Genomic DNA, 13057 nt, shown 5'->3' with positions numbered 1-13057 from the left:
AAAAAAAGTTCGAATCACTGAATAATGTCCCACAAGATTTAAACAAAAATCCTTTAAAATGTTTTCGACGAAGTTCCTCGAAAAAATTAAAAATTATCAGAGCAATAATTGTAATAATTGACGTAGTATTAACTTATGTGGGACCTTAATGGAGTTGTGAAGAATCCATGGAGATTTGAAAATTTTATATGAAAAAATATTCGAGAAATGTTTGAACCGCAGCGATAATATTTTAATGAAAATGCTAGAGAACTGCCGGTCTTGGAGCAATTCTTGTGAGTAATCATAGATGATTTTTTTAAATAATTATAATGCAAATGCTTGGCATAAAAGAAAGAACTGACGTAGATTCGTTTAAAGATTTTTCCTAGAAAGCCTGTTAGGATCTGTGGGAAACCTCCAAGAAGTAAAAACTGGAGAAATCGGTGAAAAAAACAGTTAAAAAACATCTGGAGGAAATCCTGGGGAAATCCGTAGGATTTTTTTTCAGTGTAATCTCTGTGAAAATTACTAAAGGTCGTAGCTTTGGAAGGATTTGCTGGACCAAATTCTTAAGAATGCTTCTAGGCATCCTTTGATAAATCGTTTTTAGCATCCCAGGAGAAATTCCTGAAGGAAAATTACAGCACTGGACAGAATAAAGTACGCATTGGCCGTTTTTCCATACAAAATGATCAAGTTTGGAGTCTTATATCTAGGTTTCTAGTTGTCCGATTGACCTGAAATTTTCACCGCAGCTTGAAAAAAACCTCAAATTTGCTAGGCTAGAAATTCATAGTTTTCATTAACGAACTCTTAAGTTATCGCAAATCTCAAATTTTGATAAAAATGACAAAATTTTAAAGTAAAAGTAATTTTTGAATAAAAATATTTAGAGCAATATGTCCTTCTGCAAAAATGTACAATTTGATAAGACACACAAGTTTGCAGAACATCAATTTTCGGTAAAACTGAGTGTTTTCAAAATATTTTCAAAATTAAATTTTGCAATTTTTTGCAAATTGAGAGATTTTCAATAATTTAAAAGATTGTGTTTCAAATGCAGTGATATTTTAATTGAGTAAAATCTACACTCCCGTGCATAAGTTTGGGTTCACCCCCTAAAAAACATGCAAAAGTGTTTCAGTCCATATCTCTATGATTACACGTCCAATTCAAACTCTTTAAGCCGCATTCCAAAGGCAAAGAGTTATTCTTACTTCGTATGTATTTTTCCAAAAATATTCTTTGAACTTTGTATACTAAATATGTACTTAAAATTGTGACATTTTTCAAAAAACAAACTTAAAAAACATTACTAATTTCCTCAGCATTGGATCGACGAAAGCTTATCTTAATTTTAAAACAAGGTGTCTTTAGAATCGCAATCTTATATTCTTTGAAGAGCACTCATGAAATTTTTGCGGAAAAATCTGAAAAGTATTCAAAATCAATGAAACAATCAGTCAAGTCATCGTGCAAAAGTTTGGGTTCACCCCTCAGTATGGTGAATCGTGCAAAAGTTTGGGTTCACCTGAACTTACTTAAATCTGTGAAATCTCAAACCAATCATGTACGCGCCATTATTTGCGCTCAAAAAAGCTTTAAACTATTAAAATCGGTTGAAAAATGGCAGAGATATAGATAAAAATGATGTGCGTGTTGGTCAGATGAACCCAAACTTTTGCACGATGACTTGACTGACTGTTTCATTGATTTTGAATACTTTCCAGATTTTTCCACCAAAATTTCGTGGGGTCTCTTCAAAGAATATAAGATTACGATTCTAAAGACACTTTGATATAAAATTTTGGTCGACCCAATGCTGAGGAAATTAGATATGATTTTTCAGTGTGTTTTTTGAAAAATGTTACAACTTTAAGTATAAATTTAGTATACAAAATTAAAAAAATGTTTTTGGAAAAATACATACGAAGTAAGAATAACTCTTTGTCTTTCGAATGCGGCTTAAAGTGTTTGAATTGGACGTGTAATCACAGAGATATGGAAAGAACACTTTTGTATGTTTTTGAGGGGGTGAACCCAAACTTTTGCACGGGAGTGTATGTTATATCTAGGCTTGGTGAAAATTTCAGATCAATCGGACCACTAAAAGCTGAGATTCAGATCTCCAAACTTGACCATTTTGTATGGAAAAACGGCCAATGCGTACTTTATTCTGTCCAGTACTGTAGAATGAATCTCTGGAGAAGTACTAGAACTCCTGACGCATTTCTCGGAATCTGAGAAAAATATCATTAAGGACTTGTGGAATAGTCGCGTAATAGTCTCTGAAGGTTTGTCTGAGCCAATAGAATGTTGCACTAGGATTCACTGCAAGCAGACTAGGGAAAAAAGTGACGTTAAAGACCAAAATAGAGACTTTAGAGACCTCCCAACTAACAATTCAGGGCCACAAACAAGCATGCATGTTTAATTATTGTTCAATAATGGTAATGGCAGCTGAATAAAAAATTTGCTCTATAAAGAGCTGAGAAGGTGTTTTTTTTAACACAAACTTAGATCAATGTTCAACGTTATGCATTAGAATGAACAAAAGTTGAATCGCCACTTATTAAACGTTTCCAAAGATTCTCATTTGACTAGTCAAGAGTGTTCTACAAATGAGCTGAACAAGACATGTTCCCCCCAATTAAAAAGCCAATATTCCACTAAACAAATGTATATGTATAAAAGGATATTCAGCAGACGTCGCACTTCAGCTATACCCACATGTTTAACATAAGCATGAATAAGAGCTAAATAAGTATCTTATAAAATCCTAATTCAGCTTCAGTATATTATAAGAACAGTTGATCCAATAGAGGCCAAAATGACGATTAACAAACACATTGTTCAGCAATAAATAAGCCTTGTAAAAGAGATCACACTATAGCTAAATTTCATAAAATGGACAAAATATCCGAAATTCGCGTTGAGTTCCGAATGCATTTCAAAGCTCATAAATTATGCTTTCTTAAAACTTTTGAAATAGCTGTTCAGAAAATAAACATGGTCAGTCTACAGAAATGCAGAATTATTGTGAAAAACAAAAATAAACATTTAAGCTAAGTATTCCGAGTAGGAGCAAAGTACTGACAAACAAAGCGTGATATTGACTTGATTGACATAAGAGATAAAATATCTGAAGACAATATCAAAATTTTGTTCCTGGAACTTCTAAATCTATGAAAAATTTGATGTACGCAGATCTAATGAATAGCTCGCAGCTATTGGTAAAATCTTGCAGAATCTAAATATGACATGCCAATTTTGTTCTAGTAGTTTATTTTAGATATCATTTCCAGATATTTTATATCATATATCTATCAAGTTAATATCACTTTAAGCTATCCATATTATATTTTCTATTGCTAAGCTTTTTTCGCCTGCTCGGGATGTTTTTCCGTACAAGAAAAATAGAAATTTCTTTGACAGAATTGATTAAATAAATTTCTATAGCCAGCTACATTTGAAATGACATTTCTTCACAACTGAATAAATACTGCGCTCTAAGAAAAATGATTTACTTGGCCATTTCCGAAAATTAAAATCGCAGATATTCGAATATTTTTCTATTCAGGTGGGTTCTGAGGACTAACCCTTCAAATGATTCGAATATATTCATGCTGAGAACTTTTACTTCAATGCATATGTAATAGGTTTATGAAAAATACAAATAAAAAAATAATCAAACTATAATTTATAAAATTATTTAAGTTAATTAATCATTTTTGAACAAACTAAAACTTATTATGAAATTAGATTAATCATTTCAGACTGTTTTTACTTTGTGTAAATAAACATTATTTTGACCAACATCGACATAAATTTTCTCACTGTGCGCTAAAAATAGCCGACTGAACTCAGCTTGGATCAGCACTAAACAACAGCTGAATAATATGCTTGTTCAGTTGTAGATTAGCGTACCATGTGTTGATTAGACGTTGTCGAATAGAAGCTCGAATATGGTCAATATTCAGCTATGAGAAGTTTATATTTTGCACTAGACGGTATAATCATCAATTCTAGGATGGCGCAGATGGCAAGGCATACCGCTGACGATTGGAAGGTCTCGAGTTCGAATCCAGTATACAGGCGATTTTTAAATAAGATTGTTATACTATCATAATAATAGTGCTCATAAAGTGCCTAGAAAAATATTTTTTTGTTTTTATTAGTCTTTAATTATTTTTAGACCAGCCGTATAAAAGCTGAACTAAATGCTTGTAAAACGTTTTCAAAGCTGAAAAATACAGTTGGTATTCAACGACATGCTTTAAAGTTTCTCCAAATTTGTGTGAACAATCACACTCAATCTTAGTTTATCTCTTCGGTAATATTTTTTACGGTGTCCGAACCGTAAATTACAAAAAATACCGAACTTTCAGCTTTTTCATTCGAACTTTCTGATGTTCAGCAAAAAATTTATCACTTTACTGGATTCGGTAACTATTTTAGCTGATCGTTCAGTGATATTCTAAAAATGCCGTACGAAGTCAGTAAGTTTAAAAAGTCAGTAAAATCGAAGTACCGACTTTCAGTGATAATTATTTTTTACCGAATTTTTCGTTAAAATGCGAAGAAAACAAAAAAGCGCATGGGAGAATTTGACACAAAAACAATTACAGATATAGATTCTGCATCAGAAGTTGGTATGTACGAAGCTGATGAGCTGCTTTCAAACGAAACGCAGTTTTACCGTTTTACTTTCTGAATGCTGATTCCTGTGGGCTCGGTGCAAGGTAAGGAATCGATTATCGGCAGTATATTGTTTTATATCAAGATAATAGACATCGAATGTATTCAAAAAGTCGTGAATTATGGAATCGAATCACAGCACCAATTTGTTGAGGTTAGGTAAGAAGCCGGAACTATGCACAACCTAAGACAATCAATTTGTTGCCGATTTTCAATTCCTTTCAGAAGTAACGAGCTTAAGGAATTCCTCATATAAAATCATAATGTAAATGGTTTGGATGTTCAGGGTGATGAATTGGGATTTGATAAACAAAAATATGGACTGGAAAGGGAGCTCTCATTCAAAGCTTAAAAAATCAGCAAATTATGGTAAACAAATAGGTTTAGTTTACCGAAAAATTCAGTAAATGGCTGTAGAAAGTTTTTACTGACTAAACCAGCATTTTTTATGACAGCTCGAGAATCTTGTCAATTTACGGAGTTTTCAGTTCTTCAGGAAATTACCGAGAAAACCCTGCTGTTCAAAAACCCAGTAAAATTTTACCGACTTCGGTAATAAATTCTTAGTGTGATGCTTTTACAAAGGTTGGCCATGGAAATTATTAAAATGTTATAACACATGATGCTGGATAAAACTGCCCTAATGGTGTTTGTTAAATGAGTGAATGTTAGTTGGGCTTACCTCAAAAGTAGAATTTTTTTAAAGACTTGCATTAAAATGGTGACTAAAACACTAAAAAAAGACCTGCTTACCTGAGATTTTTTGAGAAATGTACTATTTTTCGTACCTGTTGTAATTTTTGCTCTTTTCCTACAAAGTTTATTTTTGTAAAATAGGCAAAAATATTTTTGTAAAAAAATTAAATGTTTTTAACCATGTTTCATATGCTCATGAACGACAACTAGACAACTGGAACTGGGAACTGCACTAAACATAATAATCAAAAATGACTAAATACTCAAAGTACAGAACATCGCTGTAATAGCGGCGCAGTCGGAAATATTTTCGATTGAATAATTTCCCTGATTGTGGCCGAAGTTCCCTGATAATTTCAGATTTTTTCCAGGTAGTAGACACCCTGGTTTCTTATGTGATTTGAATTTGGAAGAGCACACGAATTATGGGTTTTGCAATATGACATTAGCTAGTATAACCCTGAGAGAGACTCGCGGAGAGGAAAAATATCAACGTCATATGCAGCCCAGATTCCGCTGTCACGAAACGTCAAATGCAGCCCGCCGTTTCTATGGCTGAAAAAGTGAAAAGTATTGTATTCAAAATAAACTATTATTAAAAACATCGGTTAGCGGAGCAGTTTTTCCAAAGATGGTGATAAATCTAAACACATGATTAGTTATTTATAATGTTTGCTACATTTGCTGGCATGAAATTTCACTCAAAATACCGTTTATGCTTCGGTGTGATGCAAACGCAATAGTTTTTTGCTGAGATGGTCATGTGTAAGCTTGAACGGCTTGCGCAAGATTAATGTACACACTGAGTGGAATAAGAAAAAACTCAGCAATCGCAGAAAAAGAAGAGCGTCTCCGCGAGTCACGTCTCAGGTATAACCAACTGATAGTAATTCAGAAATGGTGACAAAAAAAAATGTTTTTAAAGAAATTGTTTATGGGGAAGAAAGATATTCGCAATATTCAATTGCCAAAATCACGTTGACATTTAACAGCATTGGTTTTGAGAACTTTTCAAATAAAAGCCGCACCTTACTGACTAAGTATGCAAAATAGAAATACAGAAGAGTTTTTACCTTTAACTTTGGCAAAGATTCCACAACTTTCAGTTGTGCATAGTCTATTTGCTGTTCCTCTAGTGTTAATTCCTCTAGCTGATGATTGCACTTGGCGAGTAGAACTCCGATTCGGAAGAACATAAGATTGCTCTCTAGTAGAAGTTTTCTAAGCTTTGGCATATCTCTGACGAACTGTTCGTCACGCACGGCGTCGTTTATTCGATGACGACTTCGGGCATATCGTATCTGCGTTTCTTTGTCGTCGTACATGCGGACCTGCAAATGCCTTAAGCTCGGAAAAGGCAACGAAAGGAACGACTCCATATATTCCACATGCTGAAATCGTAATTTGAGTGTCTGCAGTTGTCGACAATATGTTTCAACTATTTCCATACTCCAGCGACATTTTGGCTGAATTTCTAGATACGTTAAAGCTGGAGCTTCTATTCTAAATGCGTCAATTTCATAAGACAGCCCTATCCTAAGTGTCTCGAGGCTTTTGTGTTGCACAACCCATATGCCTGCATTGGAGCTTGGGCCATTTGGATTTGGATTCTGATCGAACGAAAGTGTAAGCTCTCGAAGCTGATCCAGTTGCGGCAAGCGGTCTTCGATGATGTCCCTACAACTATCGAAGGTGGTATTTATCTCTAGACTTTCCAGCGGTAAGTTTTCTTCAAACAGCAAATCTGTCACGTTTCGCTCCGGACTTGGTTTGAACAGATATTTAAACTGTACAATGATTTCCTTTTCGGTCTGTGCCTCGTCGTCATCATCATCATAATCGTTATCGTCCGCATCGTCCCAATGTGTTATAGAAAGGTTTCTACAACTGCGCAGGATACGTTTCTCCAGATCAGACAGTTCCTCTTCAAAGGTGCTGTCGAACACTAACCGACACTGCCGCTGGAAGTGAACACAGTGCAGGATGTTGTACCATAGACGACACACACACGAAACGTATTTCCGGTCTGATATAGTCAAATAGTCGAATATTCGTGTTAAAATCTAGAACAAATAGAAAAAAAAATATTAAAACATATTTTTTTTTGAGCTAAGATCATTGGAACAAACCTCGACTGGAAGATCGTTTATATTGTCCATGTTTCCTGAACCTAAAACAAAATAAAATGAAAATATGTATTTGATATTGCCATGAGTTTGTAATATTTATGTTTTATTATCATTGGTACATTTTTCTGAAACCTAAAAAATAATCAGTATAACAAAGATAATCAATAGTTTGTCGCTCTTTTTCATTATTGATATCATTTCAAACATTACATTCATTTCTTATATCTAGATGTTCTGTATTGAGCAACGCTATCATCCTAATTTGGTAAAACTAAATTAAGCTTTTATTTATATTTTGTTACCAATATATTACTTTTCATTAGCAGTTTAGTTCAGAACTTTTACATGTGAGTTGGTTTCACATGCTTAAAAAAACTCTTTCAACTAACTTAACCTAAATATATAACGCATTAATCGCATGCATGCAATAGAAGATTGCAACGATTTTTGTCCAAAATTATTAATAATTTTATTCGACATTTGTTCCAACATCGAATATTCTATGTAACAGGAGAGAGCTTCAGACTCAATTTCAAATTTCTATTATGAATTTTCTGCAGAGCTTGCTTCCTGGTAACAGCTAGTTCATATTGGTACAGCATACAAAATGACTGGCCTGATTTTTTTTTTGAATATCAAAAGTTTGTTCTTGAGACAAAGTTTTTTTTTCTGTTATTTATTAGTTACATTTGACATTCAACCTCAATGTGATTTTTTGAAAGTTTAATTTGTGTCTAGCATGGCCCTAGATACTTAACCCTCGACTATTTCTTTACGAAAATTTTATAAAAAGTGCTTAAACAAACAATGTTGCGAATAAACTTATTTTTTTCGCAATCAGTTTAAAATGTTTTGATAGTTTCTCAATAGTGAATTTTGGATTGATCTGATGAGTACATAATCATTTTCTATTAACTATTGCATAGTATTTATCTGATTTGAGCTACCATGGGATAAAAGGGTTAACTTCATCTGACCAATTTATTGGAACCTGCGAGGGAGAAACCAATACGAAATTTATGTACGTCAAGGTGAGCCGAGATTCTGCTGTCACGAACTGTCACTGTGAGCCCAGATCTTAAACAATGGACAAACATGATAAAAGCGCGTAATTGATTAAAACGTATTTTAGCATTTTATTAAATGTGACAAAAAATCGATTGAAAAGTCTGCCTTGATTGTCGTTGGCAAGCTGGAGTTTTCTTGCAATTCGAAATAACTTTGTGTCATATTTTGTGTGTAATGTCGGTGCCTCCCTCCCAGTCGTGGACTATTATTCTGTTCAAAATGATCTTTCCACAAAATTGACTGATGTAGGAAAGCAAGCTGATTGGACAATAGCCAGAATCTCCATTTTTCCATTTGTCAGGAAAATATGCCAACTGAAAATATTCGTTGAATATATCAACCAAGAATGATAAGCTACTCTCTGGAAGTTTCTTGATGAGGATGTAAAAATTCCATCATCACCCGGGGTTCCAACAGTTCTCACTTTTTCCAAATCAGTCCCCCAGGAATTGTCAAAAACGTTCTCTTAAATGAGTATGCTTTCAAAGTTCTGAGTAACTAGATTTTCAATTGGACTATTGAGTGCAAGTTTTTGAGCTTTTTCGCAATTAGTTAGTAATAGTTTGTTTTCCTCTCTCAATTACGGAATTCTAGATGATTTCCAAAAGGGCTTAGAGCCCGAGTCCAATTGAGAAATTCTATTTTAATTTTTTTTCTTCTTAATTAAGAAAACCGTCTTTAATTTTTATTTTTTGCTGATCCTGCCATATAATTTTCATAGCAGGATCGCGAGTGTGTTGAAATTGCCTTCTCCTCACGTTTTAAGGCAAATTAAAAGTTTGAGATCATTCAATTTATTTATTTATTTATTAAATTCATCAACAGGCTTTGTAGCCCCAAAGATATTGTTTAAACTAAGGACAGCAATACAAATTTGAAAAAAACTAAATCACAAACATGTGATCAAGAACAGTCTCAAACATAGTTTATGATTGTCAGGCAATTAAAAAAAAATAACATATAATCGTTGTCGTTATCCGCTTCTACCAGCAAAAAACTTCGAAAATTTTCGACGAAGCGATTCACGAGTGAGGTGGAAGTCAAACAGTAGGGCAATCCTGTTGAAGACGCGCTGGATACCGATGATCGCCCCATGCGTTCCGTAATTAGTTATTCGTAGTGGCAAGCGTGGCATAACATTTTTTCGGAGTGGCACAATCTATCCGTCCTTGTAGTGTGTCTGCAATCGTAAGAGCTCTGCAGACGTCCTTTCTGGTGCGAAGTAGCTCTATATCAATCAGCTGGCATCGACTCTCGTAGCTTGGCAGTTGGAACGGGTTTCTCCATGGCAGTTTCCGAAGTGCAAACCGAAGAAAGCGGTGCTGTACGGACTCAATCCTTTCGAAGCTGTTGTCGTAGGCGGGGCTCCAGACCATGGAGCAGTATTCCAGAGTGGAGTGCACGAGCGAGCAATTTAGGGACTTTGAGCAGTAGACGTCTGTGAAGTTCTTTGCAATCCTGAAGATGAATCCCAATGTTCTGGATGCCTTTTCGACAATGTACGAAACATGCGGCTTGAATGTCAGCTTTGAATCCAGAATCACCCCGAGATCCTTCACTTGGTTCACACGATCGAGTGTAGGTAGTTCCCAGCAGGCAATAGTCAAATATTATCGGCTGTCTTTTCCTTGTAAACGTTATAATGTAACACTTCTTCAGTGATCAAGCTGTTGTTGCAAAAACCCACAGTCGGCATGGAGTGGATATTAAGAAACATTTTGAGATCATCAGCATATGATAGCCGAGGACTTCTGATGGCCGAATGAACGTCATTAAAATAGATTAAGAAGATCAATGGCCCCAGTTGAATACCTTGGGGTATGCCAGACGTAGCATAAAAGCTGCGAGATCTGCAATCTCCTATCACCACCTTCAACAGGCGAAAGGTTAAATAAGTTTTGAACCAACTAGAGAGACTGCCACAGACGCTGAGCCTTTCAAGATTAGCGATCGCAATAGTATGGTTCAGCTTGTCACATGCGGCGGACAGATAGGTATAAATAACATCCGTTTGTGATCGTTCTACCATGCTGTCGGTTATAAACGATGTCAAACAGAACAAATTGGTGGCGGTGGAACGACCGGCAGTGAACCCGTGTTGATCAGGACAAAGATGCTGCTTGCAGTGCGAGAGAAGTGCTTCCATGATAACGAGTTCGAAAGTCTTCGGCACGGCACATAGCGACGTCGCTATTCCTCTGTAATTGTCAACGTTGCGTTTGCTTCTTTTTTTGTGCATCGTAAACATGTTACAATTTTCCAGTTAGAAGGAAATATGCCGCTTGAGAGTGACGAACGAAATAAAAAAATAAGGGGGGTCAGCAAGCCGGCGATGTGTTTCTTCAGGAGTACGGACGGTACTCCATCAGGTCCAGGATTGTTGGACGCTTTCAGTTGCTTAGCTGCTTCTGAGATCATTCCATCGTTTATTTCGGTTGTACCTAATGCTTGGTCGTTCAAAGGAACATTTCTGGCTGCAAGTGAAACTTCATGGCTGCTTTAAGTCTCGCGGCTGAAAACCATAGAGAACTTCTCTGCGAATAGCTGGCAAATTTCCTGAGTAGATATACCCGTTCTCCCATTCAATTCTATTGAAGATGACAGCCCATACGTCTTTCGCTGCTCGGTAACGTATTTCCAGAAAGATTTTGGCTTCAATTTGAATTTCACGTTGGTATCGCAAAAAACATTAACGACTTAAGCGTTGATATAATTCGTGGTTAAGCCTAACGTAATGGCATCTATGAGAGGGTGTTCAAAATTTAGTATACTTGCGGAGAGCTGCTCTTTTAATTGACTTCATTTTTCGCAGTTCTGTAGTTTGCCAAGGAAGTCGCGAAACTTGATGCACTCTTTTTGGGACGTGCCCGTCAATGACGTATGCCAAGACATGTGAAAAGGTTAAAGCAGCAGTATCAACTACGATCCAAAACATTGCCCCAGTCAATGCTGCTCAACACTTCTGCAAATACTATGATAGACGACCTTCTGGCAATCATAAGATACAGTTGCTGGACGATCGACGCAATTGACGAGGAGGGTTCTTTCGACGGAAATAATTAATGGAGGGTGATGAGGGACATCCTTAACTAGTGCACATGGGGCCACCGAAATAAAGGGTGCTTCATTCTGGGTACTGACGAAGCAAAGATCCAAGCTGCTGCGTCCGTTCTCATTGACTACGTGATTTATCTGGGAGATCATAGTGGCACTTTAGCTGTCCAAGAGACCGGCTACACAGCCATGGATTACGGAGCGTTCGGGGTCCGGATAGAAACAACCATTGTGTGATAGTTTCCACGAGTCGGTTGGTAGCAGGGTTGTTAACGTTAATCAACGATTAACGCCGTTAACGTTAATTTTTCTCGAGATCAACGTTAACGGCGTTTCGTTGATTTTCATGTTTGTTAAGCCAAGTACGGACCTGAAACGTAAATCACTCAAGTAAAATTTCTCCTTTTTACCGAAGTAATTTTGACAGCTGATTCAGTATGAGCGTAATGTCACTTTTACTTGCGGAATAATTGAGCGGCACATTTTTCCGTTCGGAAAAGTGACAGCTCCCTTTGATTTGTACGGCAGGCGTTACCGACGTTACGAAATCAGCTCTACTTCGCAGCAGCGTACAGCTCAAGTAATTTCGGTAGCGGAATCATTCCTTGACCGTTTCTTGTCCTATCCTTTTGCACAGTACTTATGATCAGCGTACCGGCCATTAACGTTAGCGTGAACGGGTTGCGTTAAATTAACGTCAACGAACATCGTTAAGGCTAAGTACACTGAGATTAAATCTCCATTATATTTTATGTGCGAAGATCAGATAGAACGACTTCTAGTGTCCCTAACTTTGATCTATGTGCAACATTTAAATACTATTAGCTTCCAATAAAATTTACTGTCTCTTCATATATTATCCACATGCTCTGCAGTGTAATGGAAATGTCTCACATTTAAGATTTGAATGCGTAGAATTATATATCAACACGTGGGACGAACGTGGATCAACGCATTGCAACCAACAGAAAAAAACTGTTTGAAAATCCACTGATCGGTTTTCAGTTTCCAAAAATCTTGTACTTTATATGTTATTTTATGAACTTTGATCATATAAACAGGAAGTGGATGCAGTACATTGTCTAATTTGGGAACGATTATAAACGCTATTCATAAAGCTGTAAGTTCACATTTACCCTTGAAAACAAAACTCTAAAAACATCTTTCTTCTGGTTTGCGGCCAGCGGGAGGTTTCGAAACGAACGCTACAACCACAACCACAATTGGCCCACACCCGGAGGCAAGCGATATTTTCGGCCAGACAGCAGGTCGACAACGAAAACTACAAACCTGATTGCTGAAAATGACGCCACAAAAACGGATTCCGTTATCGTTGGTTTACAGTAGAAATCTTGTTCAGATTTGAAGTCAAACTAATATTCAAATATACTTTAGTCAACAATATATAAAACGTTTCAAAGAAAACTTAA

General features: G+C 36.1%; 1 protein-coding gene across 1 annotated transcript in view; it reads right to left on the bottom strand.

The window, feature by feature from the left end:
• The window catches only part of LOC5576238, a 59908-nt gene that overhangs the window by 8906 nt on the left and 37945 nt on the right, over window positions 1-13057 (bottom strand). The window contains exons 2-3 of the mRNA XM_001655966.2: window positions 7506-7546; window positions 6450-7439 (exon numbers count right to left, since the gene is read on the bottom strand). Of these exons, the coding sequence (XP_001656016.2) occupies window positions 6450-7439; window positions 7506-7535 (1020 nt within the window). The 5' untranslated portion in view covers window positions 7536-7546. The remainder of the gene's footprint in view (window positions 1-6449; window positions 7440-7505; window positions 7547-13057) is intronic.

The sequence above is a fragment of the Aedes aegypti genome, chromosome 3 (assembly GCF_002204515.2).
Source record: "Aedes aegypti strain LVP_AGWG chromosome 3, AaegL5.0 Primary Assembly, whole genome shotgun sequence".
NCBI lineage: Eukaryota > Metazoa > Arthropoda > Insecta > Diptera > Culicidae > Aedes > Aedes aegypti.
This window is presented reverse-complemented; position numbering and strand designations above follow the sequence as displayed.